At 39.4% G+C, this 27,339-nt stretch overlaps 4 protein-coding genes across 5 annotated transcripts; 2 read left to right on the top strand and 2 right to left on the bottom strand.

Moving 5' to 3' along the window:
• Positions 1 to 2,771: 2,771 nt before the first annotated feature.
• Positions 2,772 to 7,891, bottom strand: LOC112576791 (proteasome subunit beta type-5-like). The gene is made up of 7 exons (XM_025259510.1): positions 7,729 to 7,891; positions 6,161 to 6,305; positions 5,474 to 5,585; positions 4,768 to 4,867; positions 4,419 to 4,448; positions 3,711 to 3,915; positions 2,772 to 3,272 (listed from the first exon to the last, which is right to left on the bottom strand). Exons 1-7 carry the CDS (start codon positions 7,870 to 7,872, stop codon positions 3,184 to 3,186), a joined length of 825 nt encoding a protein of 274 aa, XP_025115295.1. The 5' UTR covers positions 7,873 to 7,891; the 3' UTR covers positions 2,772 to 3,183.
• A 172-nt stretch (positions 7,892 to 8,063) lies between these two features.
• On the top strand, positions 8,064 to 14,122 carry LOC112577168 (mitochondrial import inner membrane translocase subunit Tim21-like). The gene is made up of 6 exons (XM_025260162.1): positions 8,064 to 8,499; positions 10,152 to 10,214; positions 11,249 to 11,346; positions 11,796 to 11,869; positions 12,459 to 12,558; positions 12,833 to 14,122. The coding sequence occupies exons 1-6, from the start codon at positions 8,127 to 8,129 to the stop codon at positions 12,920 to 12,922; spliced, it is 798 nt and encodes a 265-aa protein (XP_025115947.1). The 5' UTR covers positions 8,064 to 8,126; the 3' UTR covers positions 12,923 to 14,122.
• LOC112577169 (disintegrin and metalloproteinase domain-containing protein 10-like) lies at positions 13,545 to 19,475 on the bottom strand. The gene is given in 3 exon segments (XM_025260163.1): positions 13,545 to 16,804; positions 16,806 to 17,082; positions 17,491 to 19,475. Coding segments are annotated over 3 exon segments (2,358 nt in total). The 5' UTR covers positions 17,973 to 19,475; the 3' UTR covers positions 13,545 to 15,205.
• Positions 19,476 to 19,599: 124 nt separating this feature from the next.
• Positions 19,600 to 27,330, top strand: LOC112577167 (disintegrin and metalloproteinase domain-containing protein 10 homolog). 2 transcript variants are annotated; one of them, XM_025260160.1, is made up of 7 exons: positions 19,600 to 19,660; positions 20,037 to 21,848; positions 22,341 to 22,538; positions 22,838 to 23,025; positions 24,053 to 24,225; positions 25,194 to 25,373; positions 25,861 to 27,330. In XM_025260160.1, the coding sequence occupies exons 2-7, from the start codon at positions 20,849 to 20,851 to the stop codon at positions 27,071 to 27,073; spliced, it is 2,952 nt and encodes a 983-aa protein (XP_025115945.1). In that variant the 5' UTR covers positions 19,600 to 19,660; positions 20,037 to 20,848; the 3' UTR covers positions 27,074 to 27,330. The 2 variants fall into 2 exon arrangements, with proteins under 2 accessions (XP_025115945.1, XP_025115946.1); XM_025260161.1 differs by having other exon boundaries at positions 22,341 to 22,523.
• Positions 27,331 to 27,339: the final 9 nt, after the last annotated feature.

A 27,339-nucleotide genomic window follows, 5' to 3' on the forward strand; every position in this document is an offset into this window, starting at 1 on the left:
CTTAAAGAAAGTATAGCATTGTGCATAGATGAACTGAAGACAACATGATTGGCATCTTGTTGCTAACAGGATTTTAGTCGACCTGAGCCAGACCCTTGGTCAGTTCCAATGCCAGTTGCCAATTATTGGCTATATTTTGAGCTGCAGCCATGGGAAACATTTACCAGGGAATGTAACACAAAAACTTGCAGCGTTGCCTTGCTCCAAGTCAGATCTGAAGAAGTTCAGGTCTCTCTCAGACAGCAAGCTCAATAAAATTAACAAGTGAGTAAAATTTTTTAATATTTCCATTATTTCAGGAAATATAATTTAGTTCCATAATTTTGTTTTTTAAATTGTGTTTTTGCTATAGTATTACCATATCCCAAAATTATACTTAAAAAATTTAATTGGTTTCTGAGATGTATTTCTTAGTGACTAAAACTAGATTTGCAGTTTTTGATAACTTGTGTGTGTGTGATGCATGCAAGACTTAGCATATCTGTGAATCCTGTTTGCTACTATAACTATTTTCCCATGCACATCACATGGGTTTTATAACTTGTACTTATTCATGGCTGATATGGACATATTTACAGGTCAACCACTTTAGCCTCTCATTTAGCCAGCTTTCCTGATGTTGTTCGTTCTCGGATGGCCAGTCGTGCATATCAGAAGTGCCTTGGTATGGACAAGGATTATTTTCCCCTACCAACAGATGACCCATATAATGAAAATGATGACCACAGTGATGACTACAGTGATGCAGGTGAAGGAAAAGATCTGCTTGAGGAAAAAGACTTTACAAAATCCCCATCATGTGCTATTCAATAAAATTTAAAATCATCAAAAATTTGTATTTCAGCAGTTTGTTTGCCTGTGTACAGACTCTCCCCTGTAATGTAGATATATGCTGTTTTGTGATTATTCATGTGCTTTTGAACATTCCTGTTTTCGTCCAGTGAGAGAGAATAGAAAGGATGTGAAATGTAGCCCCCAAACCATCTAACTTTTTAAAGCTGCTTTGTTCTTCAAGAGAATCACGTTACTTCTCAGTATTGATTCATTCTGGGTTTTCCTCCATTAAGATTGTATTCTTTGGTCATTCCTGGATCCTTTAAAAATAGATTCAAGCTTTATATCAAAAATTTACTTTTCCAAACTTTTTTGTATTAATGGTGACATGTTTTAGGAATATAAATGGTGCCCTTAGTCTTTCTATTTTTTTCACATATGCTTTTATTTGTAACACCACTGTCACCAGTTTACAGAGACAGCTTACTAGTTATTTCAATTTGTTTTTTACAACAAGAAGTAAAACATTTTCATCTAAATCCTTCACAAGCTGAAAATAACAGGTCAAAACTGCTGTTATAAATGATGTAACCTAGCTCAAAATCAGCCTTGTACATCATGTAAATAATATTAATAAACTAAAAATGATCAACATTGCAGCTTGTCATCTAGAAGTTGAAGTTAAAGAACACCTTTACAAGAATCTGATGTTTTGCAATTATAGACACGTCTAACATTTATTTTGTTGTAAATGTTTTAACTATAATTTATTGCATTTAATGGAGCCAAACTTCACTGAGCACAAGGTACTCACAGAACTTCTTAAAAAGATCTTCATTAGGTGAAGAGATGAAAAAGAGGGGAGAAACAGTGCTAGAAATTTGAAATCATCCATAGCGGATCAGCAACGTGTGGATGAGTGGAGGGTGTAAATGGATTGTTAAGTTCATTACTGTTTGAATATTATCAGTGTTGTAGAATTTACACTGCCAGTTTAAATGAAACATAGTGCTTACACCTTTGGGGAAAGTTTCACATTCACTGCAGTGAAGCAGCAGATTGCACTGGGCTAAGGCAATCGAATCATATAAATCCAGTATTAAATATGCAAACAATGCATGTATATTGCAGTCCTGCTCATGATTTCATCTTTGTACAAAGTCTGTTAATTTCAGGCTGCCATTTAGACAACTAGTTTGAAGTAACTTTTGTGCATTAGCTTGTCAACTAATTTACTAGCTGCCTACATATAACAGAGATAACTGAACACCAGTGCAGCGAACATTTTAGTTACAAAATGCTGCTTTATTTTTGTACATGCCCTTTTCATCCTCGGACATGTTAACAATAGCTTCCATTACTTTTTTCAGCAGCAAATCTCATTGTCCAGATTTTCTTATTTTAATGAATGGATCATTTAAATTTTATTTTCCCATTTTGATGAAAACCTAAGTGTCTAATAAACCCCCAAAGCATTATTGTACAATTTGTATGGAACTAGACATATTGGTTCTAACATTTGCATTTACTTTGTGACATTGTCTGAATGTGGTTGACAACTGAATTGCTTATAACCATTTTTTTAAATATAAAAACACCAACTGGGGATTCTGGAATTTGTTTTTCTGAAATTGTAATATGGCATGAGATCTGAGCTGTGAAGCAACATGGTGAAAAATCAGCAACAACCAGTTTTACGGGTTCATTTTACATTCTTTGTCCAGTCAGCCAAAGCATAGGTTTAAAGAATACTGAAACAATAAATACATAAAGTTAAAGAAAGGTCCGCAAGGAGAGACTGTACAATTTAGACAGTTCAGCTTTTGTTTTTAGTTAGCATTTTTCATAGTCTTTTTTTGTTTAGCAATACTTCAGCAAAGCTTGTAAAATGTTAATCAAGACTGCTGTTTATCAAATGGCAGATTCCACAGTCTGCAAATGTCACAAAGAAATTCATAAACAGCTTATGCTTGAAAATAAAAAATAAAATCTTGACGTGAATTTGAACATTAACGTCAAACTTTATTTGAGAATGCAATTCAACGACAAAGGTTGTGGACTGTACTTATATAAGTTTAGAAGTGTGAGAATGACCTAAAAGACTGACAAGAGTCTGAAAAATCCCAATCTTTTGTTAATAAGTGAAAACTACTCTTCTTTAACATAAAAAAATGTTGCCAAAGTTGGCCAAATGCTGGAAGCAGGTCTCATCCCATTCCCAAGGTCACATTTACTATGACAAAAATAAATGTTTAACTTTTCTTCAGCCCCTCTTTTAATACCACTAATGTCAATAATGAAGGCTCTAGAGAAAAGATAATTAGCATAATTCTGATGGTAGAGATATCATGTTACTGACAGTCACCAACACACAAGAAATAAAACTGGGCCAACTATGATGAGACAGAATCACTTCTTTTCTGCCTGGTACTTGTAATGCAGGTATGTAACATCTGTCTGAGATACCTTCACCCAGCCTGTTTCTTTCATGTGGTACACTGCAACAACACAAAGCTGAATGTTAGTCATTCTTTAAAGAGAGCTGATCTACATTGGGTTACTTCAAGCATGATTACTCTAAAAGTTTAATGGGGTGTAGTTTTTTCCCTAATAACTGAGTAAAGCACATAACTTTCCCAAATCTGAATGAAGATCCCCTTGAAGGACCAAAAACAAGTCATTGATGACGACACAAGCGCATGGGACTTTTTGTTGCTCAATTTAATACGGATATCAACATACCATCTTTTCCCCGTAGCACTTGTTTAAATTAGAACCTTTCTGCTCCCAGAGGAACTATTAAGGTATTGGTAATAATTTTTATTTTCAGTCATCCAATTTAGAGATCTGGACGAATATCACGATTTATGGAATTAAGAATTATTTAACTTTCAAGACAAGAAATGTAAAATCAATAGAAAACTATGATGACTCACAATTGACTACACCACCACTGTAAGCATCACGGTGTGTGGCATGGTAGATTGCCCGGCAACCCAACTCGTATGCTTCCTCCGCAGAAAGATCCCACTTATGGCCAGAATCCAGGACACCATATGCATATACGGACCCGGACCCCACTGAAAACATGTCACCTGACAGTCGCTCTCCATCACTGTCCACGTAGTACAAGCCAGGACCCTGCAAAACGCACATTCACAGTTCCCATAAAAACTGCAACTGGAAAATGATGACATGAATTAATCTTTTCTATAGTAACTCAACAGATTTTTAATTTATTTTAAAAAACCATTAGTCAACTAGCATTTAACAAAATGCATAATCTATTAAATCAAAAAGCAGATGTAATGAACTGAAAACATTTTATATGCAGAAATAAGAAACAATCTGTAGTCCTGCCCCTGCTGCTTCAACATACCTATACTTAGCTAACATGAAGTAAATTCATATGGTAATTTCATAATGTTACAGACATGTCTTGCACTAGAAAAGTGGCTGTGTACAGAATAAATATTTTAATGACTTATGAATATAAATTTATGTTAGCCCACATTTTAGTAATGAAGTCTAAAGCCTCTAGCTCTCAGAGTAAGTTGTAAAAAAAGTTACTATACTGCACAATAATCTAAAGTAGTCCACTGAAGACTATGAAATAATAATAAACTGGAGATAAGATACATTACCCTCTTGTCCCAGCCAACAATCATTGTGCCCTGGTAAACAGAAAGGTAATTTGAAAATATACACTTTGGTAAACAATTTAAGAACTGCTTTTTTCCCTCATACATAAATATTGCATAACTTAGTTATTCCAACAGCGCCATTAATTTTTGATATGTATACAATGCTTTCTTCATATGACTATCAACTGGGAAGATATAGTGAACGCGACAAAAGAAAATCAGCTAAAGGAAACCAAACTAAATCATGCCATTTATAACATTAACAAGAGATTTCTAAAACAAAGGTACTTTAAATTTCCATGTGAAATATTCTGCTTAACACACACACACACACACAAATAAACTTTACCATAGACAGCCCCATCCCTTTGTAGTCATATACAATATTTGCTAGGAGTTTGGATGCAGCTGCCACAGAGATTCTCGTCTTGTTCCGCAATTCATACACCCTTTTGCAATAAAATCAGAAATAAAATATCACACAATACTACTCAGATATAAAAAAATTAAATACTAAGCTGCAGCAATGTATGATATTCCACACTATTCAAATAAGCATCTTTATTACATACACATGTGTAGCCTATTACATTTTCTCTGCTACTGTTACACTCTGTTATTGTAGAAATACAACTGTTTCTATGATGATCCCTTGTTTATAGTTTAAATATAATTAAAGCATGATTAAAAACATTATCTAGTCTCATCTTTCTCTTTTATGAAAGAATGAATAACTGAAGTAAGAAAATTAAACCAAAAAAAGGCTGTTTAAACAGATAAAGTTAAAAAAAAGTGTGTAAGGGTTTGTTAAGGCCATATATAGAAGTGATCTATGAATAAGCATCCCAACAATAAAACAAACTTTGTAAGGTTATTATAGAAAATTTTATGCAAAAATTTTCCCTTTATTTTATTTCTAAATTAAGAATAATTCTTGTAGAATAGAACTAATCCAAAGACACACTTTGTCATGTTTATGATTAATTGACCCTACCATGCATACTAGTAACTAAATAGCTAACAATTCATGAGAAAACAATAAACGGTGGGTCTACCTGCACTGTTGTGCTAGAACACGCTCCCAAAATGAGCAGTCAGCAGCACCTCCAGCCATAGTGCCCAGAAGGTAGGGATTGATCTCAATCACCTTCTTCACGGTTGATGATGCTAAACAAGGTATTTTTATCATTTTCAAATGTTAAAAAAAAATAACCATGTCAGGTAAACGAGTTTTTTTTCCTGCTTAAATAAAGATTAGTAGAACACATTTTCTGAACTGAATTTGCTTCAAGCCTGTTTTTTTAAAAACAGATATCCAGGAAGATAAGTAAATAAGATTTCAAAAAATGTGAAGTAGGCTACCATACCAAACTGGTTTCAAACACCAAAAATCTTGGCAAAAATCAAGCTTATATAAATACATGTGGGAAAACTCATAAGGAGTCTAAACACACTGATAAACAGTGCACATGAATAACGTTCACATTTTTTTTAGCTAAGAATTGATGTGAAATCTCTGACTGGCCATTTTGGAACGGAATGACTACATCTAGAAAATTACCAGCAGAAAACAACTTAACGATGCCAAGAAAAGTTACTACAGAAAAAAGGATTCCTTAAGCAATATCCACAGCTACACCCTTTAGCCTACCTAAAGAAGCTAAAAATAAAGTGACTAGCCTTTATTACACTGCCTTAGGCATCAATCTTAGGGCTCATACGTGCTTTCATAACGGTCTTACCAATATAGGGTCCTGCTGTAGCTCTGGAGTCAACAGCTACAATTACTCCACCCTTGAACTTAAAAGCCAAAGTAGTTGTTCCATGGTCAAAGCGTATTTTTACATCACTGCCTTCGTTGCCAAACTTAGACAGATACTGTGAAACCTGAAAAATATCAATAAAAAAATAACTTTGTGCCTAAAGAAACTACTAACTGAACATTTGAAAGGAAGGAGACCAGCACATTAGCAGCAGCATTGGAATGGACATATTTCACTGTTTATAGCAGTTTCTGACTCAAGAACTTATGGTGTACAAGGATGGGGTTCTCTTCCTGTGATCAAACTGCTGGCTTGGAAATAAAAAATAAACAAACCTTTTAGTTTAAATAAACAAAAAAATAATTTTAGTAGCCTTTTCTCCTACTAGCTTTAACACTGTTACTGATTATGTGATGATTTGTAACTTCATTTGTATCTTATATGTGCATGAATACTTTATATTAAAAAGCACTATTAGAACTAACATCTTGATGCTGGTAAAATCTAACCTAAATATTTGTGCAGCACACGTGACAGTCGACATTCTCTTTCAAGCAAAACTGTGATGGAAAAACTTGTTACTTTCAACTACTTGTATGTATGACAGAACTTCTTTGGCATGGTGCTATTTTCTGAGCAGCCTCAACGAAATTAGCTGCTGCATCCGCTATGTCACATAATAAGTAAAACAGCAGCAAACATTCACGATATGAGAATAATAAAAGACCACTAATGCAGTTACAGCTCCACCTAGAAAACCCTCAGGTAATCTGCTGGTCCCAAGCCCGGATGAAGGAGGAGGATTGGGTGTGGGGCTAGCAACCCCAACCTGTAAAATAACCATGCTACAGAAACTGCAAATGCAAGACAAGCACAAGAGCCTGGACGGGAAGATCCCTCTTCGGAAGGGCCTATGATGCGTGTTGGCGAACGCCCTTGGGAAGTCACCTCGCCGACCCATCTTCTCACGGCCAAGGCAAAAAAGGATAGGGACCTGGAACATCAGAACCCTATATGAGGGTGGAAAATCAGCTCAGGTAGCTCAGGAAATGAAGAACTATGGCATCAAGCTCCTCGGCCTGTGCGAGACAAGGTGGAATGGAAGCGGTCAGACTTTTGTCAGGGGAGACTATCAACTACTCTGGACATACAGACCTTGACCATGATCACACATCTGAGAAGAAGATGGCCTGAAAAGATCTCCAACAAGACATCAAAAAGCGCAAATGGGGCTGGATAGGACACACCTGCGCATATCAGCCGACATCACTGCTAGGCAGGCCCTTGACTGGAACCCTCAGGGGAAGAGGCGAGTTAGGAGACCAAAACCGACTTGGAAAAGAACGGCAGAGACGGCAAAGGACGTCGGAACCACATGCACCCAACTGAGGGGGACTGCCCAAAACCGGGTCCGCTGGAGAGGTGTTGTTGCGGCCCTATGCTCCTCGAAAAATAAACTAATGCACATTTACTACTAGATCATCATAGCGTCGTCGGATGACACGGCAAAAACTAGAATACTGCTAAAAATTTGTATTCGAACTTACATTGACGCCCCGTGGAACAGTAAAATTCTGTGATGCTATGATAGCATCTTGTACTGAAGGATCACTACAACCTTCTCCATACCCAAGATGTAAACGCGAATTTCCAGACTTCAGATTAAAACCACAAACATCGGCTAGCGCCATGATGCTGGCAGAAACGGAGTGAATGATGATCGCACAAAATAAAATTGTTTATTAAAGTATGATTTTACGAATACGATGTGATAGACACGTTTTACTCTTTTATAATGTTAGTAAAAATTATATATATATGTTTTAATATAAATGTTTATATATTTGCATTTAGTGCTGTCTAGCAATTTCCTTTCGGAATGGGACGTAACTCTAAACAACAAGAGGTGATCTGAATAGTGCCTTACTAGTGACATAATAGAAACATGACTTTACGGGTACCTGCTGCATTTTGCAATAAGTGCAAAACTGAGGTCGTTATTAGAAAATCAGAAATAATTCGTCGATTACCTTCATTTCCAAGATATGCTTGCACGGTGGCCTTTGGGCAAGCATCGAGTTATCGTATAATCTCAAGGTCCCACGCTGTGTTATTAGGTTGTTGTACATTTCCCACTGTGACGAAATGCAGCAGCGTTTCCATTCTCGCATATGTATCAAGGACGATTAGGCAGCTCACATTCTGCCGGTACTATGCAACTGAAGAAACTAAAGTAAAAGAGTCAAAGTCCGATACCAAAAAAAGTCTAGTGGAGGCAAGAGAGAACCCTTATGCTGGATTAACTGCTGGGCAGAAAGGCAAGTTGAACATTTCATTAAAAAATATTTATCCACATTTCGTTTTAGCTTACATTTTCAGAAGTGCACGATAACAGTTGTATGACTTGTTTTTATCCCGATGGTTGAGATTTTCTTTGCGATTGCAATTGTCTTTCTTCTATGCAAGATATCCCGAGAAGAATTTACTTTATCTGTTGGGTACTTCTAATATCACCTTAGTTACATTCATTGAGATGCCATGCCCAAAATTCTGAGGGTAAGATTTCCATGGAAAATTATAATTTTAATTAAAATTCCAGTTTGGAGCACACTTTCTACTAAAATTAAATGTGCACAAAAACACTAGTGGTTGTAAGAATTTTTTGATAGGATCCCAAAATCTTTTAGAACATTTCTAAAAATTTTGTTAATGAATGAAAGTCTTCTGGCTTGCATATTGTGGAAAGGTATACAGTGAAACATAGGTTTTCGTTTACTTCACTTACAAACTTTTTCCACAAATTTGTCCGGTTTTTGTTGGTTGGCTCGTTTTTTTTTTTTAAGTGGCATGCTTACATGACCTTGCTACTAAAAGGGTTCTCCTGCTCAGCATGGTGGTGTTTCTCATGTGAGCATCACTCCGGGCATCTAGCCAAACAGTTCCATTGCTTTTTTGCTTTTTTATATTGATTGCAAGTGCTAATACTACAATGACATGTAAGTGATTACTGCATAAACAGTATTAGGTATGACGTGTTTAGTTTGCATTTTTTATTTTCAAAATGTACGAAATGCATGTAATATAAAATCGCGTGCTCAAATCTCACTGTCACTGTTAAGTGTTCCCTTGCTAATAAGTTAACCCTTTACATTTAGCTCCATCACGGGACCAAAGAAAGTTTCCAGAGCCTGCAGTTCTTTACGCTAGTTATTCATTTTGTATCAATTTCTTATGTTTTGAGAGTTAAACACTATATTTATTCTCTATAAAATGTGTTTTTGGTGTGTATTTTGTAGTGTCTAGAATGAATTAATTGGATTTACATTGATTCATATGAAAATAATTGCCTCAATTTTTGATTTGCTGTTGAGGTTTTAGTGTCTGACCCTCAGGCAGAGTATTAAGTTTTGTTTATGGTGTGGCAGTTGCTAGAGTGCATCCATGCATTGAGTGCATCTGCCATTTTTTTTTTATTCATAGAACTGATTTTTCCTTTTGTTTGCAGTTAGTGTGCTTGCCTTTTTTTGTATTACTGACTTGACATTAGCCGCTCTCTACTGCTGCCTTCTTTTGCCAGCTGGTCTGTTATTTGTTTCCTGTAATCCTTTTATGTGCTGGTGTCCACAGCAAAACAGTCTTGGAATTTTGAGTCAATTTGTTAATGTTGTTCATCAGAGACTGAAGTATCTATTTGGTCTAGCTAGAAGTGAGTGGTTGTAGAGCTGAGAGGGGGTCTGCAAAGAAGACTTCGCAAACAGGTAAAAAGGCATAGGTTCAGAAGACCCGGTCCATAGTACTAGTTTCTATTACTGGTCACTATTACTACTGCTGCTACATTTTGCAGAGTACATGGTCTTATGATAGGTTTGTCTTGTTCAGGCAATAACTTAGGTTTCTTGCAAACTTAGACATTTTCAACACTTATCAGCTATGAGTGTGAATAAAATTTTTATTGTTCGCCTTTTTACAGTGAAAGAGGTTGGAAAAGATGCAACATACACTGTCGTCATCGTAGCTGGTATAGCAGTGACTGGTAAGTTGCATTTAGATAATTTGCTGTTTCAGCTGAAGTAAAAATCTATTTACCAAACATCTCCAAAAAACAGGTGTGACTCAGTTACAGAAAATGCTTAAATAAACACGATGTTATCTGTATGTGTGATATTGATACTGGAGAATAGGAAATAGGGTTGGAGTAAAATAATTGTACACAAACCAATATGCAGCTAGAATCTGTCAGAATTATCCCAGTCTCCCAAACACTTGCACGCTGTGGTCTGTTGTCTCTCTTACTATACACAGTTTTACCTTCTGTACAAAAATCAGTTTTGCCGTTTGTATGTATCCTGTTCAAACAACACACAACTCTGTTGGCAATATTTGGCATTATTTTTCAATAGCTAAATATGTAATTGGTGATCATTTCATCATTTGGGCATAAATCAATTTGATTTTCTGCATTGGGATAATTTGATTTTATGTAGATCAGTTTGGTCTTCGTAGGGTTGATCTTACTCTGGGTCAAGGTCAAAAGGGCAGGGTTGCGGTAGTTTTGGGTCATGTGACTGGCTACCTTCTCCTTCAACAATGCAACTACTTATTTTGCATGCATACTGTGCAAGTGTGCGCATACTTTTAGCCAACCCTGTACATGATGAAGAAGCCTATAAATTAATAATTTATTACAGTACATCTAGAGATTTTGTCCTAATCTTGAAAACTGTCTTCATATAAAAGTTAAGATGGTACACTGCTTTTTAAGGAAGAAAAGTTTTGAGGATTAGTTTTTCATGAAGAATACAATTTAAATGGCAAGGCTAATAGATAATTAAATATTTCAAACACTGACGTAAGAATGTGAGACATGCATAAAAAAATAGTTAAACAGGACTGGACAAAGCTATTAACCCATTCAAACTTATGTATTGTGTTATCATTTCTTAAAAAACTAAAAGTGCAAAAATCATGAAACCATTTGGAGTTTTAAAAAAATCAGGCACACAAGATTGTCAAGTTAATGTTAGTTGATTAATGCTTGATTAAGAATACTGACGTGTCTGTTTGCAGTTCTCATGTTCTACATGATTGGCCGAGAGTTGTTTTCTGCTGAGAGTCCAAGTGGATTATATGGAGCAGCACTCAAAGCATGCCAGAACAATATTCAAGTAAATGAATTTACTTTGGACGTTTGTGTGTGTGTATGCGCGCGCGCGTGTGGTGCACTGTATTCTTTTACTGTTTCAGTTTCGTGGGACTCTTGTGTGGAAATATCTGTAAAAATTAAACAGCATCAATTAGTATTTGGCCAAAGACATAAAATTATGGATCACATGTGTGTTTTCATCATTAGAAAACATGATAAGTATTGAAATTTTATTACCTGTAAAGCACATTTAATAAACTTCTTAAGAATTTTCTACATCTCATTTCACTGCAAGAATAACTTGTGTGCACACGAGTACAAGAGATTATATGTAGTTTGAGCATAACTTCATGCCCTTGTGTTTGAGGGACTGCTACACTTGTTATGCATGTACACAATCTGAAGACAAAAAGATAAGACCTTTAAAAAAAGAGCTGTATATTATGTGTCTTTTCACATCTTTGTTTGCAGGTAACAGCAGCCCTTGGAGAACCCATCAAGGGCTATGGGGAGACAACTCGACGGGGGCGACGTCGGTATATTAGGTTTGCATTTTTGTTGATGATTGTCTATAAATTTAACTGTTATAAAATTTTTAAAAGAGCCCAAAGCAAATGAAAGACAGTTTTGTGCATCATAATGGCTGTTCCTATGCATTTGATTCTGTGCTAGAAGACTAATGCATTGAGGTACTGGCTGATCTTCACAAAGATGCAAGCTGGCTCACTGAATTGATTGCATAGTTCTTATATCTAGTGGCTAGTATGATGGGAAGGAAAGGATAAATGAGAAGTAACTAGAGTACCCAGTGAAACACCACTCATCCCCTCACCCTTATAAACAGCTATCACTTTCGAAGAGAAATATATGTTCTTGTGATAAGATGTAAACCCAGGCCTTTTAGATATTGCTGTGCCACAGATAATCACAAAGCCATTGCACTACTGCACTGGTCCCCTAAACTCTGCAAGCTTGTTTGATTGCTTCATGTAGGTTGCTGCACCTAAAATCATCCGAAAAGGTCCTTATTATTACTTCTCATTGCTTATGAATGAAAGCAGTTGATATCTGCGAATATGTTTGTTTCTGGCATTCTTACTGGTGGTGTTACCTGATAGAATAAAACATTTGCAGCCACACAGAATTTGAGGTGAATGGTGTTCCTCACATGAGACTAAAGTTCTACATTGAAGGACCATATGGTAAAGCCACCGTACATGCGGAAATGAGAAAGGTAAAGCCTCTTGGATGTAGGTGTGAGCACAATCACAAAGCTATTTGGATACACAGATACATCCACACAATATAAACAAAAACATACACAAACACACACACATTGGAGAAAAGGGAGGGGAAACAGATTTGGTTTGGGGGAATCATATTAAAAGGTCACCAGAAGTGAATAAAAAAATAGTGAACAAGGGATTGTGACTTTTTACCAGTTACAGGTGTTTTGCAGTAGTTTAACTTTGTAGTTTCAAGATTTATATGCATTTCTTTTACTGCAGGGAGAGAACAACAAATATGAATACAGGTATCTCATTGTGGAAACTGAAGGATATCCACACAGGACATTTATACTAGAGGACAACCGGTGAAATCTCACCTGTGAAAGCAAGATCACATCATTATTATCTAGGCCTATGCACAACCCTCTCCTCCACCTTTCCCACAATTTTTTTTTTTTTTAAGGGTAAAAGGAGGGGGAAGCGGGAAAGCAAATGTAAATATACTGAAATTTTATCTCCTGTCATCCATCACAACAATAACCAATAAGAGAGATTTTAGCACTTGCAGATGTCATTTTATGATGTAGGAAATGAGGTCTTGCCCTCTATCCATATAATGATAATAACAGTGTTAGACTGTTTGTATCTCCCTAAGAAAGTGTAGTTATTTACACAGATTTTTAGAATTAGTATCTTGAAATGAATTACTCATTTGAAATAAAAGTTGGCACTTGAATTAATTCTAGTTGAGACTGAATTAACCAGCCAATTCCCCCATTAAGTTTATGGCTTTTAGCATTAAATGCTGTTTTTAAATGTGAAAGTGTGATAAAATCCTAATCTGTAGCAGTGCATTTGTAAAAATTATAAGATTTATAAAAAATCAGATGGAATGATGAATAATTAGTGTGATAAACAGTTATAAAGATAATGTGCATATAGGGTTATTGAAAGACCTAGTAGCTATGCCAAGTTCTATTTAATTTTTAAATTTTTTTTTTGCACAATCGTGTTGCTTATCATGTCAGTGAGCTCTGCTACATAGAAATGCAATGATTTAGGACTTCTTGAGGAATTTCTTTAAAAAAAAGAAAACAGCTTTAGTTTATGTTTGTCCCAGTTTAGGCTACATTAAAATTTTTCTTTAAACTCTGTTTGTTGACATTGTGTAACAGGTTTTTTTGTACATGAAGTGCATATAACTGCATGTGTAAATTGAAAACATTTGCTTTGTTCAAGCATTTTTTGTCCATGGACAGCCATACAATATATTTTATCTAGAGATGGTCTAAAAAATTAAAATATATAAATTATCTAAATTAACATGACAGGTACTGTTTTTGGCACATGCATGCATGTGTGTGTATAGATATGTGTGTTGCAGGAGCACAGCTTTTTTTTTTTTTTTTTAATATACAAAATATTTTTTTAACTTCAGCTAGTTCCATACATGTCTACAACCTTGATTTGATAAAATAAGTATTTTTAACAGGAAAAATTGTGATAAATGGATAAGTGAAAAACAAATCTTTAATAAACTTTGGAGAGTTCCATTTATACTGTAAACAATAGTTGTGTTTGGATGTTATGACTTCATCATCACAATAATGCTGTTATTTTTATGGTATGTTTAATACGTGTTATTCTGAAAGACCTGAAGTTAAGCAGGTACAGTTATACTCACTGCCAACAGTAGTAGCTGGTTTTCGACAAAAAAAAACAAACAAAAAACATAAATAAATAAACCACTGACATCTTTAGTCACCACTTAAGCATTTAGATTATATGCACATGCACTTTCATATTGTTGTGCCTACAAATCCTTCAGTTTATGCACTCATTATCACATGTAAAAAGATATTTCATTTTTTAATAATACAAAATGCTAAATAAGAATTCATACACTTGGGAGTCTTAGGCATATAACAGAGACATCTGATTCCCTTTAAAGATATTTCTCATGTATTCAACATTCATGGATGATGAGAGCCTCTCATTCTATATGTGATGGCTCTTCCAGGTGTGAGGGCATGTATAGTGCTTTATAATCTTCCCCTTCTATTTTGTGTGGTACAACCAGCCTGTTCTGTTAGCTGTACTTAACAATGTCCTTTTTTCTTTGTATGTTACTTTGCTAAGGTACAATAATGGCTTCTTTCTCTAAATGAATACTTTAAAGATTATCTAAAGATTGTGAAATGACAGGCACATCGACTAGAACTGATGTGTGTGGTTCAGAAATAGAAATATTTGGTAGGGAGCTTATGAACTGCTTTTGAATATTTATTTTCTTGGATCTGGAATAGGGTATGCACTGTTTCCTGTTGATCTTTTCTTTCTTTTGCTTGAAACATGCATTTTCTGCTTTAGCAACAGTGTTTTGAATAACAGAGCCTTCTGCAGCTGATGTAGAAGGCACAGATAGATTATACAGGTTGTCAAAATGTGGAAAATGGTAGTTTAAATAATTTTCCACAGAAAATGAAGAAGAGGAGGCCTCTTCAGCTGGATATGTTGTATTCAATTTTTCATTTTTCAGAACAAGAGAAACATAAAGATCCTTAGTGGAAGAAAACTGTTTATCGCTACTCTTCTGGATATCTTCAGTTTGTGTTTGGACTTCTGTGGTTATTACTAATGGCAGCTTCATGGCTATGGCATATTTTTTATTCCTGAACTCTCCCCTTCTTTTAACCCTGATGTTGAAATGCATTGAGCACATGATTCTGAGGTTTCTGGAAGTATTTCTTGTTTTCTGAATGGGTCTAACAGCTTTTGCACAAACCATCTAAACCAAGACTGCTCATCACTGGCTTCTTGTCCACTTTCTGGGGACATGGTTGTGCTGATAATGGCACTGAGTGACATGTCTAGCCAAGTCTCATGTTTTGTACTGCATGAAGAAATGCTTATAGAAAAGTCAGTTGGTTCCCTGTCCACAGAAGTTCCACAAATGCTGGAACCATGATCTGAGTCACCATCATTGGAAGAAGCAGCTACATTATCAATATTGTCACTATTTGTTGCTAAATTCATGTAGACTACATCCGTACTATGAATTACCTGAACACTATCTGATGGCTGCATGTGTGACTGAGAAAAATGATGAACTAAGAAGTGTCTATTAATAGTCAGCTCTTGTTCTAAACAGCTGACGTTTTTGTTTCTTGCTCTATGGGTTTCATGTTGAATTTTGTCTTCTGGCTGTTCAGGGTGGTCTTGGCATGATAAATGTGATGGAGCATAAAAGCCAAGTTGATCAGTATTAGTCATTTGTTGATCTTGTTCAAACTGATGACCATGGGGACCATTTTCTGGTCCACCACCTGGTGAAAATATTGAGGTATTCTTTGTTAAGAATCGCCTCATTGGATAACCTTTGGCTAGAAGTATTCTGACTGCTACGTCCTCTGATGTACTGGCTAAAGCAGTTTTAATGAGATGAGAGAGAGGAGCTGTCGGAAACAGAGTTCTCAGTCGACTTATGGCTTCGACAAATATTTCAGGACAATTCCCATTCTGAATTCTGGATATCAAGTTGTCCAGCAAACTATCGTTATTGGCCATTGAAGTGTGAAGCTTAAACTGCACTTCTTCACAAATTATCATTATTGCAAGGATACGTCCATACTGGACGGCCCTCATATGCACATCTTTAAAGTATGATGTTGACCAAATAATGAACAAAAATATACATACCAAGAAGAAAGCAAGCCCTCCAGACAAATAAAGCCAGTAGTTGAGCATCCACAGTCTGAAATTGTCTTGAGATTCAGAAGCAAAAACCATACTTGCAAAGTCTAAATAAGGGAGACATTTATGATCTTTGTCACAGAAACCTGCCTCTGAATTCCAGCATGGCTCTCCATATCTGAGAAATATGGTTTTGTTTTCTGTGCTTAGAATTCCAAGGACTTCAGCTTGCAAACACTGAGATGAATTTGTCTTTCTGCAGCAAAGCTTGCACTGGTTTGCTTTTGAGATGCATAAACAATCAGAGAATCCATGCATGTTGCAGATGCTTCCAGCACATTGTCCAGCAAGGCAAAATCGTGTTTCGCTCTCACACATAGATCCATTTGGCCTTCTCACTGGCTCTGGACACCATGGTACAATGCCATCACAAACAGCCTGAGAATGACATTCTGTGGATTCTTTGCAGACCTTGCTGTAGTTAGTGAGGATCTTGCAGTCATTAGTGCAACATGGGGTGGAAGCAGGTGAACACATCTTTCCCAGAGATTTCTCACCTTGCAAGGGATGTCTGAGCTCCCGTGTGGAGCGTCAGCAGGTGTACAGCATGGGTCATTAAACTCACATGTTCCTGAAGTTCCACAGTCACATTCTTCTCCTTCTTCTTCACTCCATTTCCACAGTGGTTGCCAACATACCGCAAGAAGCACGTGCCCTTTTTAGCAATGACTGGGTACATGAGGCGTATACTGCAAGGGGAAAACTTGTAGTTATTGGGTAGCTCTCCTGTTGAGGAATAATGATTCATCAAATAGTGTCCTCCAGGGTCCCCATAACTGCACAGAAAGATGTGTATGAATTTAATATATTTAGATGTTAGAATGTAACAGTAATTGAATAAAAATAAATGTGCACATGCACATGCAACCACATATTTAATAAACTCTTTTTACACTTGCAGATATCTGAATATGTTATTTGAACCACCTATGAAAGTGTATTCTTTAATAATTATTTCACAGGAAGAGTAAATTTTTTTGTAGTTTAAATATTAGCAGCTAATGCTACACATTTCCTTCAATGAAACAAAAGATTTCAAATTAAAGAATGTCAATAGGTTTGTTACATAAAGTTTGTAATGATGCTCTTAAGCAGTGTAATGTTACCCATAGTTTTATAACTCTTTTTTTTAACTTGTAGGCAGTCATGTTTTGGAGGATTTACAGATTTTACTGGATAATTACCGGCATTTGGAATTTGTCATTTGATCATGAGTGCTGCCAAAACTATGTCCCAGCTCATGGGCGAGTGTGAGTGCTGCTGTCTCCGCATTAAGCATGTGCCAGGGGTTGAAAAAACTGATAACAAGAGAGTTGAAACTGAAGTAGGCTTTTTCCCTTTTCATCAACAGCTGTTTTTGACAAATGCCTCCTGGGTAGACATGAGTGTTGGAGCTTGCAATCCAAGCCACACCACCTACGCTTCGTTTAAATTCCTTGTAAGTGAAAGCAACTCCAAGGCAGTAGTCACTGAAATTTGCTCGGGAGAAATTTCGCAGATATCCCATGTAGTTAGTATCATCCATAGAATAGGAAAAGAAATCCATGGATTCATTAGAAAGTACAGTTATGTTCTTGATCATAAAGCCAATATTATCCCCTACTCCATCTAGATTAAAATCTGTGCTACGAAAGATAGCATCAGCACCATAGACAGTTTTTTTCATTATGTTTACAGTTCTGGAAATATCACCTTTACCCACATGTTTATAAAAGAGATAGTCTGCCACCAGGTGTAATGTACAGCTTACTGTAAGTAAACTTGCGACACTCTTTGAAGAAACTTCTTTTACACCATTTTTGAAGTTTAAGTCTCGCTTTTGCATCATTTCATTTTCTATCTTCTTTTGTTTCAGTGTATCATGTCGATTCTTTGACAAACTTGCCTTTCCTTGCCAGAAGTTGTAGTCTTGTCGATGATGTACTGCAGTGTTCACAGATTGTCCAATCGCTCCTTGATAGTATGGAGTAGAGTCTCTTTCTGTTCTTATCTGATGTTTGTCACCGTTTGAATCTCGCTCTTTAAATGTTGTTTCCATGACATTGAGAGTATCACTCATTGGCCAAAATCTGTGGTTCAGGTTGTTTATTGTTTCAGTGTTTCCTACTATTATATTAGCCACTGAAGCTAACTGATTATAAAACATAGAAACAGAACAATAAGCTTCAACATTACAAATACTTGCGAGTAAAACGGTTAGCTTGAAATAATTTGCAACCGATGAATACTGAAGATATTTTGAATTTAAATAACATAAAAACGATCTTGTATAAACTTTCTGAACATTGCAACACTGTTTGAAAACTTCATCTGAACTTGTAGGCTTGATGACAGATTACATAAATAACACATTCTGAATGCAGGGCTTGAAAGAAAAAAATAATTCCCAAGTTGACAGACGTTATGCATCCGCAACGGTTTGGGAAAAATATGTGGCTTAGCTCCTCCTCCACTGACTTTACCACACTCATGATTCACTAGTCCTAGAAAAAACATGTCGTGACTTGCATTAGACAAGTCAAACGCCTGAACCTGGACTGGAATGCAGCCGTGATATTCGGGCTTGCTGAATGTGACACATTTGAATTTGTTTCTGCAACGCAGATGCTCGAATCCTAAATCCAGGCAAAACTGCGGAGCATTCCAAGATGGCACTGAGGACAAAATAAGTGTGTCATTATTTTCACAGACGATCCAGTAGTTGCAGGTCGTCGATGTCTCTGCCAAGTTCATTTTAAAAGGAAATACTTGAAGGTCGATTGTGCCTTCCAAAATCACCAAGCGGATCATCCACATTAAAGCAATTAAAGAATGATGCATTTTTCCCCACTTTCGTGTAAGTCACTTGACAAGCACATCTGTCACAATTGTAAATTACTCCATTAGACGTCATGTAAGCATTTTTAGTTTCTAACATCGCACATAAGGATTACATGTTTCACAAGCACAGCATTGTGATTTTCTGGCAGGAATTTACATCAAACAGATCCACGTAGTTGATGAGGAAATCGAGTCCTGGGCCGTATTCACGAAGAGAAGTAGCGACATCATCCCCAGGGTAAATCAAGGACAAGCCTCCAGTCTCCGTAATTTTAAAGAGGCGTCAGAATTTCGGGGTAAATGTTTTAACCCTATGGCGGTAGTTATCTATCCGTGGTAATAATACCCTGGGCTTAAGTAACAAAATTATACCATCGTGGTGTGGACAATGCCAGTTCTCCTCAATTACCAATTTTGCCCTCCGATAACTGCTTACCTACGCTTCATGAACACGGCCTCCTTGCGGAGGATAAAGGGAATTAATTTTTGTGCGTGACACATGGATCCACAGACGTGATAGATCTAACAGATGTGGTAAGCAGAGTAACACTTTTAGTTAATTAGGAGCAAACATTTTTAGATAGACATGTACCTGCAAGTAATTGTTGTAACTTATATTCACTGCAGACATTTCTGTGGATTGAAACCTCCTTCCAGCTGTCGTCACTGTAATTTTTTGTTGTTGTTGACTTCGTGATAAAACATGAAACTAATCGATAAAGAAACTTTGATACATTTTCTCGTTCAGCATGTTTAGGAAAGAACTAATAACTGTAACTTTTAAAAATAAAATATAAATTGTCCATGACGCATTTAAATTAAACTTTACGAAATGTATCTAAACGTTTATCTGCTTTCTGCAAGATTAAAATTTACTGGCAAGGAAGCCATTTTTTTCTCTTGTTAATAGAGGAAAATACCGGAGCGACAACAAGACAATGAGTACACCAGCATGATGAGCAAATTGTTACTGTGCTCGGTAACATTATTTTTGTTTTTCTTGAGCTTCGATGGAAAAAGCGAGTCAGCAGCTCTCCTTCCCAATACTGTCGCTTTGAGCATTGCAGACGATCCACCGGAACATTGTGTGCACACACCGCCTACACTGACACGGAAAGTTTGGGAAAGAAAAACGTGTCTGTCTGTTTTTCGGCGGTCAAAGAACGTACGAACCAAACCCAGATGAACTGGCGTCGCATGACAGTAACTTTCGAGCAAGAGGTCTTGAGCGTTACCATCAACCTTCGGCGTGTCCCAGTCTTTGCAGCGGGCGCCATATTTCAAATGGCTGGAGGAGCAACAATGTCTGTCTATAGTTTGATAAGAGATCTTTTTCCTGAGCTTTTCGTGTCCTACTTTAACGGGTTTGGAAGCTCAGCTGGGATTTTGAACAACTCCGTCCTTTTTACTGGCCAGATCAACGACAGGTTATTTGAAGGGACAAATTATTTATCACAATACCGGCGCTCGCCACTCCCTGCAGTGCTCTCACAACACCACCCCAGTCTCAGACTTCCATTTGCTAGATCGCTGCATTCAGTGTCAGGCGTTTATGCCGTCATTAGGCCAGAGTTTAAGCTCTCCTCTAGGCTGGAGAACTGTCAGTAGTCCGGCATGTAAAAAACGACTCCGTCGAGGCAGCCAACGCGGCGCTCCTGGGTAGAGGGGTCGATCCACACGAAAACGCCTTCAGAATCCTCCGAAAGGCATCCAGATAACGTCATGGTTTCCTCGGCTGCTGAGAGCAGCTTGCCACCGATTCCTCACTATACCAAGAGCGACAGTGATCTTTTGACGACTGAGGAGTTACCCGAACGCCAGCATGATCCTGCAGATTCTGAAAGTGGCGTGATTGCAAAGACAGTTAAGTCCACCCGAAGCCGCAGGATGGCTGCGACTTCGGAAGACGCCAAGCAGATGACAGGTGATGCACTTTTAGACGCGGTGAATGCAGGGAGTGAGGAAGAGAAACGTGTTGCGATAGAGAGACTAGGTACAGCAAGCGGATCATCGTCTATACATCATGTACTGAAAAGGAGCAACGGAAGCAGAGCAACTAGAAGCATTAACCCCTTAGCTGCTGGGAGCAGTGAGTCAGCCACAGACAGGGACTTTTCCCAGCGCGATGATACTGCAAGAAGTGAACCGCCATCGAAGACTGTTGTCTCCACAATACCTTTGGTCAGTGACGGCAGTAGTAATATCGTGCAAGGCATTACACCTTCCGCAAAGGTGCGCATGCGCAGCCATGGTCAGACGGACACGAGGCGAAGCGAACGGAGGTGGGGATCGAGAAAAACGCGGTCCGCCGAGAACGGGGGTACCTTAAAGGATTCGATGCAGACAACTAGCTGCTCGCTGCACCTGGTGGCGGACCATCTGTTCTTCTCGGAGATCGGGGGTAGCAGCCCGGCCAAGACCGTCAACCTGATGCTGGCCATCGTCATGGGGGCCGATGCGCTCTTCCGCTCCACAGACTTCAACGGCGACGGGCTGAGTGACAGCATAGGCTTCCTGGTGAAGAACATCACTATCATTCGTTCGCCGGACACTGCCTTTTACAGCTACTCGCGCAGCAACAGCAACGCCTTTCAGTACCTCAAGAGCTTCTCCACGGCCGACTTCAGTGACGTGTGCCTGGGCGTGGCCTTCACTGCCATCGATTTCGAGCGCGGGGTGGTGGGGCTAGCTTGGTATGCATCGTCTACCACGGTAGGGCTGGGTGAGTATCACAAATCCGGTTGTGGCGAATAGCACATACCTGGGGCCGCAGTTATGAAGCGAGAGTAAGTCCTTCCCCAGGGCAAATGATAAACTGAAGGACAACGGTCTTGATTCCGAAGTTATAAAGGGATGTCCAGACCCCACGGCCAGTACTTCATGTTTCTTTACTCTAGGACATCTTTGCATCCGCCTTATAACTACGGCTACATGGATAAAACATATGTGGAGTGTAGACTCCGCTTTATAACTTCGAAAAAAAATGCTTGTCCTTTAGTTCCCATATGTTTCCCCAGGGCAGAGACTGTCGCTTCATAACTACAGCCCCTGATGTGGTGTCACACATACTATGATGTCAATATCACACATTAAGCGTTGTGAGTACTGGTCTTATCTTCTCTCCCTCTCCCTTTTCCTACACACACACAGAGAAACCCACGCACGGAGCGACGCGCTCGCACTCACTAAAGAACTGAAACGTTTCACATTCTAGGCAAAGGAGGCATTTGTGCACAGCGCGTGCGCTTACCAAATGAGAAAGCGGAGTTCAGCTTCAACACCGCCATAGTAACTTTCATCAACCATGGCACCACAGTTTCCATGGAACGAGCCATCCTTACCGTAGCGCATGAATTCGGCCATTGCTTCGGTAGCAGCCACGATGACGACACCAAAGGTCGGCGTTTGAAAAGTATGTGTGTGAGAGAGGGAGAGGATGTGACACCCTCATTGAAGGTTATAAACGTTGGTCATTTCAGTTTCGGTATACGTGTGTGTGTGCCTGCGTCAAATGTTCAAGTGGTCAGACGGACCGCAATTCCATGCGCTCGTCAAACGACCAATATTTTTTACCACAAAGCAAGTAAATCCCCGAATTTGGCTCTTATTCTGTCGTTCAAAGTGAATGGATTGCTCATTCAGCCTGTGACATTCATATAATGCTCCACTAAGCTGAAATCAGATCCAGACATCAGCCAATTCTTTCCTTAGACTCGGGCTGCAGTCAAAGCCTCGAAACTGGGTCATACCTGATGCAGCGTTACCGCCCAGCACAGTACCATCCGAATAGCTACCTCTTCTCACCCTGCTCAGTGCGTCAGATTTATCCTGTAATCGTGCGAAAGGGCTCCTGTCTCATCCGGTATGCCGGTCCGTCTTGCGGCAATGGAGTCCTAGAGGTAAGAGTCAGTGTTGCTTCGCGTTTGTGTAAAGCACAAATCCGCAACATAGGACCAATAAAACTTTGACTAAATAAATTACTATGCCGTCAGTACGTGTGAATAGTTCACTATAAATTTGTCTATGAATAAGCTGCCGATAAATATGAGCTATGCTAAATAGCGCTACTATTTAACATTGCTCATATTTGTTGACATCGGCAGCTTAATCATTGATAACTTTGTCCTAACGTGGTTAGGCAACCACCTGAACTGAATGAAAACGGTATTTAATTCGCTATTTAACAACAGTTTGGTTGAACTAAATCAATGAAAATCTCCGCCATTTTTACTCTAGGAGGAAGAAAGTTATCGGAATTGGACACCCCCGGCTAGTTAACGATTTGGGTAGGGCCTACCCGAGTCCATGAATACAGAGCTTGTTTCACTGTTTTCGGTTAGCCGATTTACTCAGCTTGGGTAGGGGAATAGGCTGTATAAAAGTGATTCATAAATATGAGCCCTCGGACATATCCTTTCTGAGACTGTTGGTGTTTCGTTGAGACTATATATGTAGTCTCGTCGTCTTCAGGGTTAGAAGGGTGGCTTGAGACGCGTGGGCATTACGACAGATATTCTTGTCATTTACTTTGCATTAGGACAGATATTATTGTGTCATGTACTTCCCTTGGCTAAGATCTGCCCTAGATGCAACACCATTCGAGTCGCTGCCAGTCATGATGAGTGATATAGCTTTATCTTGCTTTGTATTTTTCGCTCCCTTGTTATCGTATTAGCCCCGCTTCTCGCTACCCTTCAGCCCCACTGTCTTCTCCCTCCTCTAACACACAGAAATAACATCAAAACTAACTGAAAAAATGCAGAAATTAAAAAAAAATATTCTTCCCATTATTTACCCGAAAAACAGTCGGCAGCACTCCTACGCTTGAAATATTTTACCGTCTATGCGATTCCATCATGCTGTGCTGTCTTACATGACAGGGCTAGGACTAGGAATAGATTTCAGTTGGTTGTCATGGCGTTGCAGGAGGGCGAGGAGTGTGATTGCGGCATGACGGCCAGCGCCTGTCAGTTCAGCGACCCTTGCTGCACCCCAGCTGATGCCCCTCCCTCCAGCGCAGACCGTCCGTGTACCTTCAGACGCTCAGAGGGCATGCAGTGTTCCCCCGTCATCTTCTCCTGTTGCTCTGCCTCCTGCAGGTAACTATTACAACCATGGATTATGAATTTAGCTGTGGCATCACTTTTGATAAGTTAATTTTAATGAGCCGTTTCATCAAAAGGCAATTTCCGTAGGAAACTTAAAAATTTGTTGACATAGAGTTATATAGGGCTTCGTGATTCTCGACGCCTTGTCACTTGAAAGGGAAACAAGCGTCTGACCTCTAAAGATGAGTCGCACAAAGAATGACACCGAGGGGGGGGGGAATTGGTGTTTTACGCCGTGTCAGCAACTAAGGCTATATTACGGCAAGCAGCCAGCCCTGTAAACAGATGTCACGTGCAGAGAAAGATCAGCGTGCCCGAGACGAGAAATGAACTCAGGGCAGCCAACCTTCACTGTATTGGTGACAGGCGCTAACCGTTGCGCCACCGGACCGCTCAAGAATGACACCGAGAGATTGCAACAAGACCTGAAATGATCAATTTGATGTAGAAGATTACGCATTTTTTTCCCAAAGTGTCTCCCTTCTACTACATCAAGCATTATAAATGTGTTCGTTACCATTTTACGCAAGTACTTTTAATTTTAAACTAGATACTAATATCAGAATAACGTGAATAGTATCAAAAGACTTTAAACGTGAATTTCGTTTCTCATGACTTCTTGGACACTTTCTGAACTTTAGTCGTTGTCTTTATTATTTACTTGCGCTTCTTATGTACGTTTACTAATTGTTAGGCTCAGAACTGTATTATACATAATTTATTTTTAAAAGTGCTGTTTATGAATAAGCTTATATTATGATTGTCTGCAGATACAGTTTTTATAATAAATTTCAGACGCATTTATATTCGTACAAGACCAAGTGGAAAATCACACACTCAGAATGAGTTTTAAGGGACACCTGCCTTTTTGCTTCATTATCTTTAGCGTCATATTCTTTCATTTCTTTGGTTCTTAACACCGCAAGCTGACACCGATTCATTCTAGACGTTGTGGTCAGGTACATAACGGAAGCCGAGCAGGTGGTGTGTCGGGAGGAGAGTGACTGCTACAGTAGATCGACGTGCGACGGTAGCGGGCCACGCTGCCCCTCTCCCACGCTCAAGCCGGACGGATGGCCATGCCACGGCAATGTCCGCACTTGTGTGGGCGGCAGGTGCCAAGATTCGCCATGCCGCAGGTAAGCGTGCTGCCGGGAATTTGCGTTCTTCACTTCGAGGCTTCAATTTTTGTGTCTCTTGCGCATGCGCGTGTTAAGAGCGAGAGAGAGAGAGTCAAGAAAAACACGATCTTGACGGTATCCTGTACCAGAACGTATTTACAGTGAAAATCATTTTTGCCGAAACGAGATCCGAATGTCGGAGCTTACTGTCCTCACCTCAGTTGCGACAACCTAGCCTTCTACCATTGTGCTAACGGGAATTTAGACTAGAGAAGGAACAATTTTTTTTTTTTAACGGACTAGGCCTGAGCCCATTTTGAGGGCTTGAACTACAACACAACAACAACAACCACCACCACCACCACCACCTCCTCCTCCACCTCCAAAATTTAGGTAAAATGAACAGTTTTTCTGCTAAGTGTAAAGAAGGAGAGTCCCTTTAGAAAACTATAAAAACTATGAAAACTTTAGTCTGTCCTTTACATCATTAATTCCTTCATTCCAGGTCGGGTTTACACGACTGTTTTTGCTCGGACCTAGCAGATGACCAGTGCAAGTTGTGCTGCCGCGAAGCGCCAGGCTTGCCGTGTCGTGCAGCACGCGCCTTCAACATCGTAGACAGCACGGGCCAAGACATCCTTCTTCTAGACGGCGATGCCTGCCTCGACTACAGAGGTGTCTGCAGCAGCAGCAGCAGCAGCGGCAATGGCGACGCATCCGTCGGGCGGAAGTGCGTCACGGACGACGCGCCAGAACAAAGCTTGGCGGCGCTGCTGGGCTCGTTCGAGCCGGACGGGCCGGCGGCCAGACGGTCTACGTGGGTGTACAGCTCCTTCATCTTTGTCCTGCCCGTCAGCATGTTTGTGGTGGCGCTGCGCCTGAAGTGGACGTCCAAACTGACGCAATACGCTGATCGACTGAAGGGAAGTGCGGCCAGGAGTAGACAAATGCGCAGTCTCGAGGCTGCCGCACACAGGCAGTCTCATCTTTTCCGGCAAGAGGTTTGCAAAATCAACGCCATGTGCCAGGTGATCTACACTGGCCACCACTACCCAAGCCTTATGGGTGCCTCCACTCACAAGCCTCCTCGGCCGATCTGGAATCACGCTGGCATGGACCACGTCATATTTGTGAATCAGTCGCAACATCTGGCGAGAGCTCCGAGTCCGCAACACTACCTTCGTGGAATGGAAGAGTGTCCATGGTATATTGACTATCGGAGAGACGGTGCTGCTGACGAAAAGTTACCACAGTCAGTTGAATCAATCCGGGCTGCGAGCGGCGCTAGTCGAGACGGGGACATCTTTTACCTTAGAGAAACGGATTTTAGAACAAGACAGGCCATTTTTCACTCCTGCTTATCTGGGACGGGCTCCGAAAACGAACAGTTGAGTGAGATCTTCAGCCTGGAGAGGGGGAAACCTGCGGGAGAAGTCGCAAACACATCACGAGAGACACCGACGCCAACTCTCCGCCAATCGCAGCTCACTGCGCTCACCCATGTGAGCCACGTTCAAGAGGAGATCGAACGTATGACGTCACTAAAGACTCTCTCAAGGCCCGACATCGAGAAACATGGTGTAGAACAGTTTAGTCCTGGAACGCTGTCCCAGGCTTCCCAGGACGGCCCACAATTTTCGATCTCCGAGAGTAGCACGGCAAGCTGCTCGGTTGGCCTGGCTTCTGGCTCTCTGTCTTCAAACGGCAGCGAAACCTAAGACACAGCAACCTTCTTCAAAGATTTTCATCGACCAACACGTCCCAGAAATGCTCAACATACCGGTTTATCCCTTTCACAGGAAGAATCAATGTAACGGTTGTTTTTGTCAAGGTTCAAGATTGGTCTAAAGGTTTTACTTTACTGCAAGTGGATAAAGTCTTATGAATCCCACTTATCGTTTGGCTTGTGGCGTTAATTTAACGGCATCCGATTAGTTATTTTTCAGGATAAAACGAACATTTACTTTTTTTTTTTTTACAAAGA

Source organism: Pomacea canaliculata, linkage group LG12 (assembly GCF_003073045.1).
Source record: "Pomacea canaliculata isolate SZHN2017 linkage group LG12, ASM307304v1, whole genome shotgun sequence".
NCBI classification, from domain to species: domain Eukaryota; kingdom Metazoa; phylum Mollusca; class Gastropoda; order Architaenioglossa; family Ampullariidae; genus Pomacea; species Pomacea canaliculata.

Excerpts from the sequence above, each read along its gene's own strand:
- LOC112576791 (XM_025259510.1), bottom strand. The coding sequence starts at position 7,872 with ATGGCGCTAGCCGATGTTTGTGGTTTTAATCTGAAGTCTGGAAATTCG. Across the intron at positions 5,586-6,160 it reads TACAGCAGGACCCTATATTG|CATCATCAACCGTGAAGAAG; the intron begins GTAAGACCGTTA and ends TACCTTGTTTAG. Across the intron at positions 3,916-4,418 it reads TTGTTGGCTGGGACAAGAGG|GGTCCTGGCTTGTACTACGT; the intron begins GTAATGTATCTT and ends TGCGTTTTGCAG.
- LOC112577168 (XM_025260162.1), top strand. The coding sequence starts at position 8,127 with ATGACTTTACGGGTACCTGCTGCATTTTGCAATAAGTGCAAAACTGAG. Across the intron at positions 10,215-11,248 it reads AGCTGGTATAGCAGTGACTG|TTCTCATGTTCTACATGATT; the intron begins GTAAGTTGCATT and ends GTCTGTTTGCAG. Across the intron at positions 11,870-12,458 it reads GGGCGACGTCGGTATATTAG|CCACACAGAATTTGAGGTGA; the intron begins GTTTGCATTTTT and ends AAACATTTGCAG.
- LOC112577167 (XM_025260160.1), top strand. The coding sequence starts at position 20,849 with ATGGTTTCCTCGGCTGCTGAGAGCAGCTTGCCACCGATTCCTCACTAT. Across the intron at positions 22,539-22,837 it reads CAAAGGTCGGCGTTTGAAAA|ACTCGGGCTGCAGTCAAAGC; the intron begins GTATGTGTGTGA and ends TTCTTTCCTTAG. Across the intron at positions 25,374-25,860 it reads CAAGATTCGCCATGCCGCAG|GTCGGGTTTACACGACTGTT; the intron begins GTAAGCGTGCTG and ends CCTTCATTCCAG.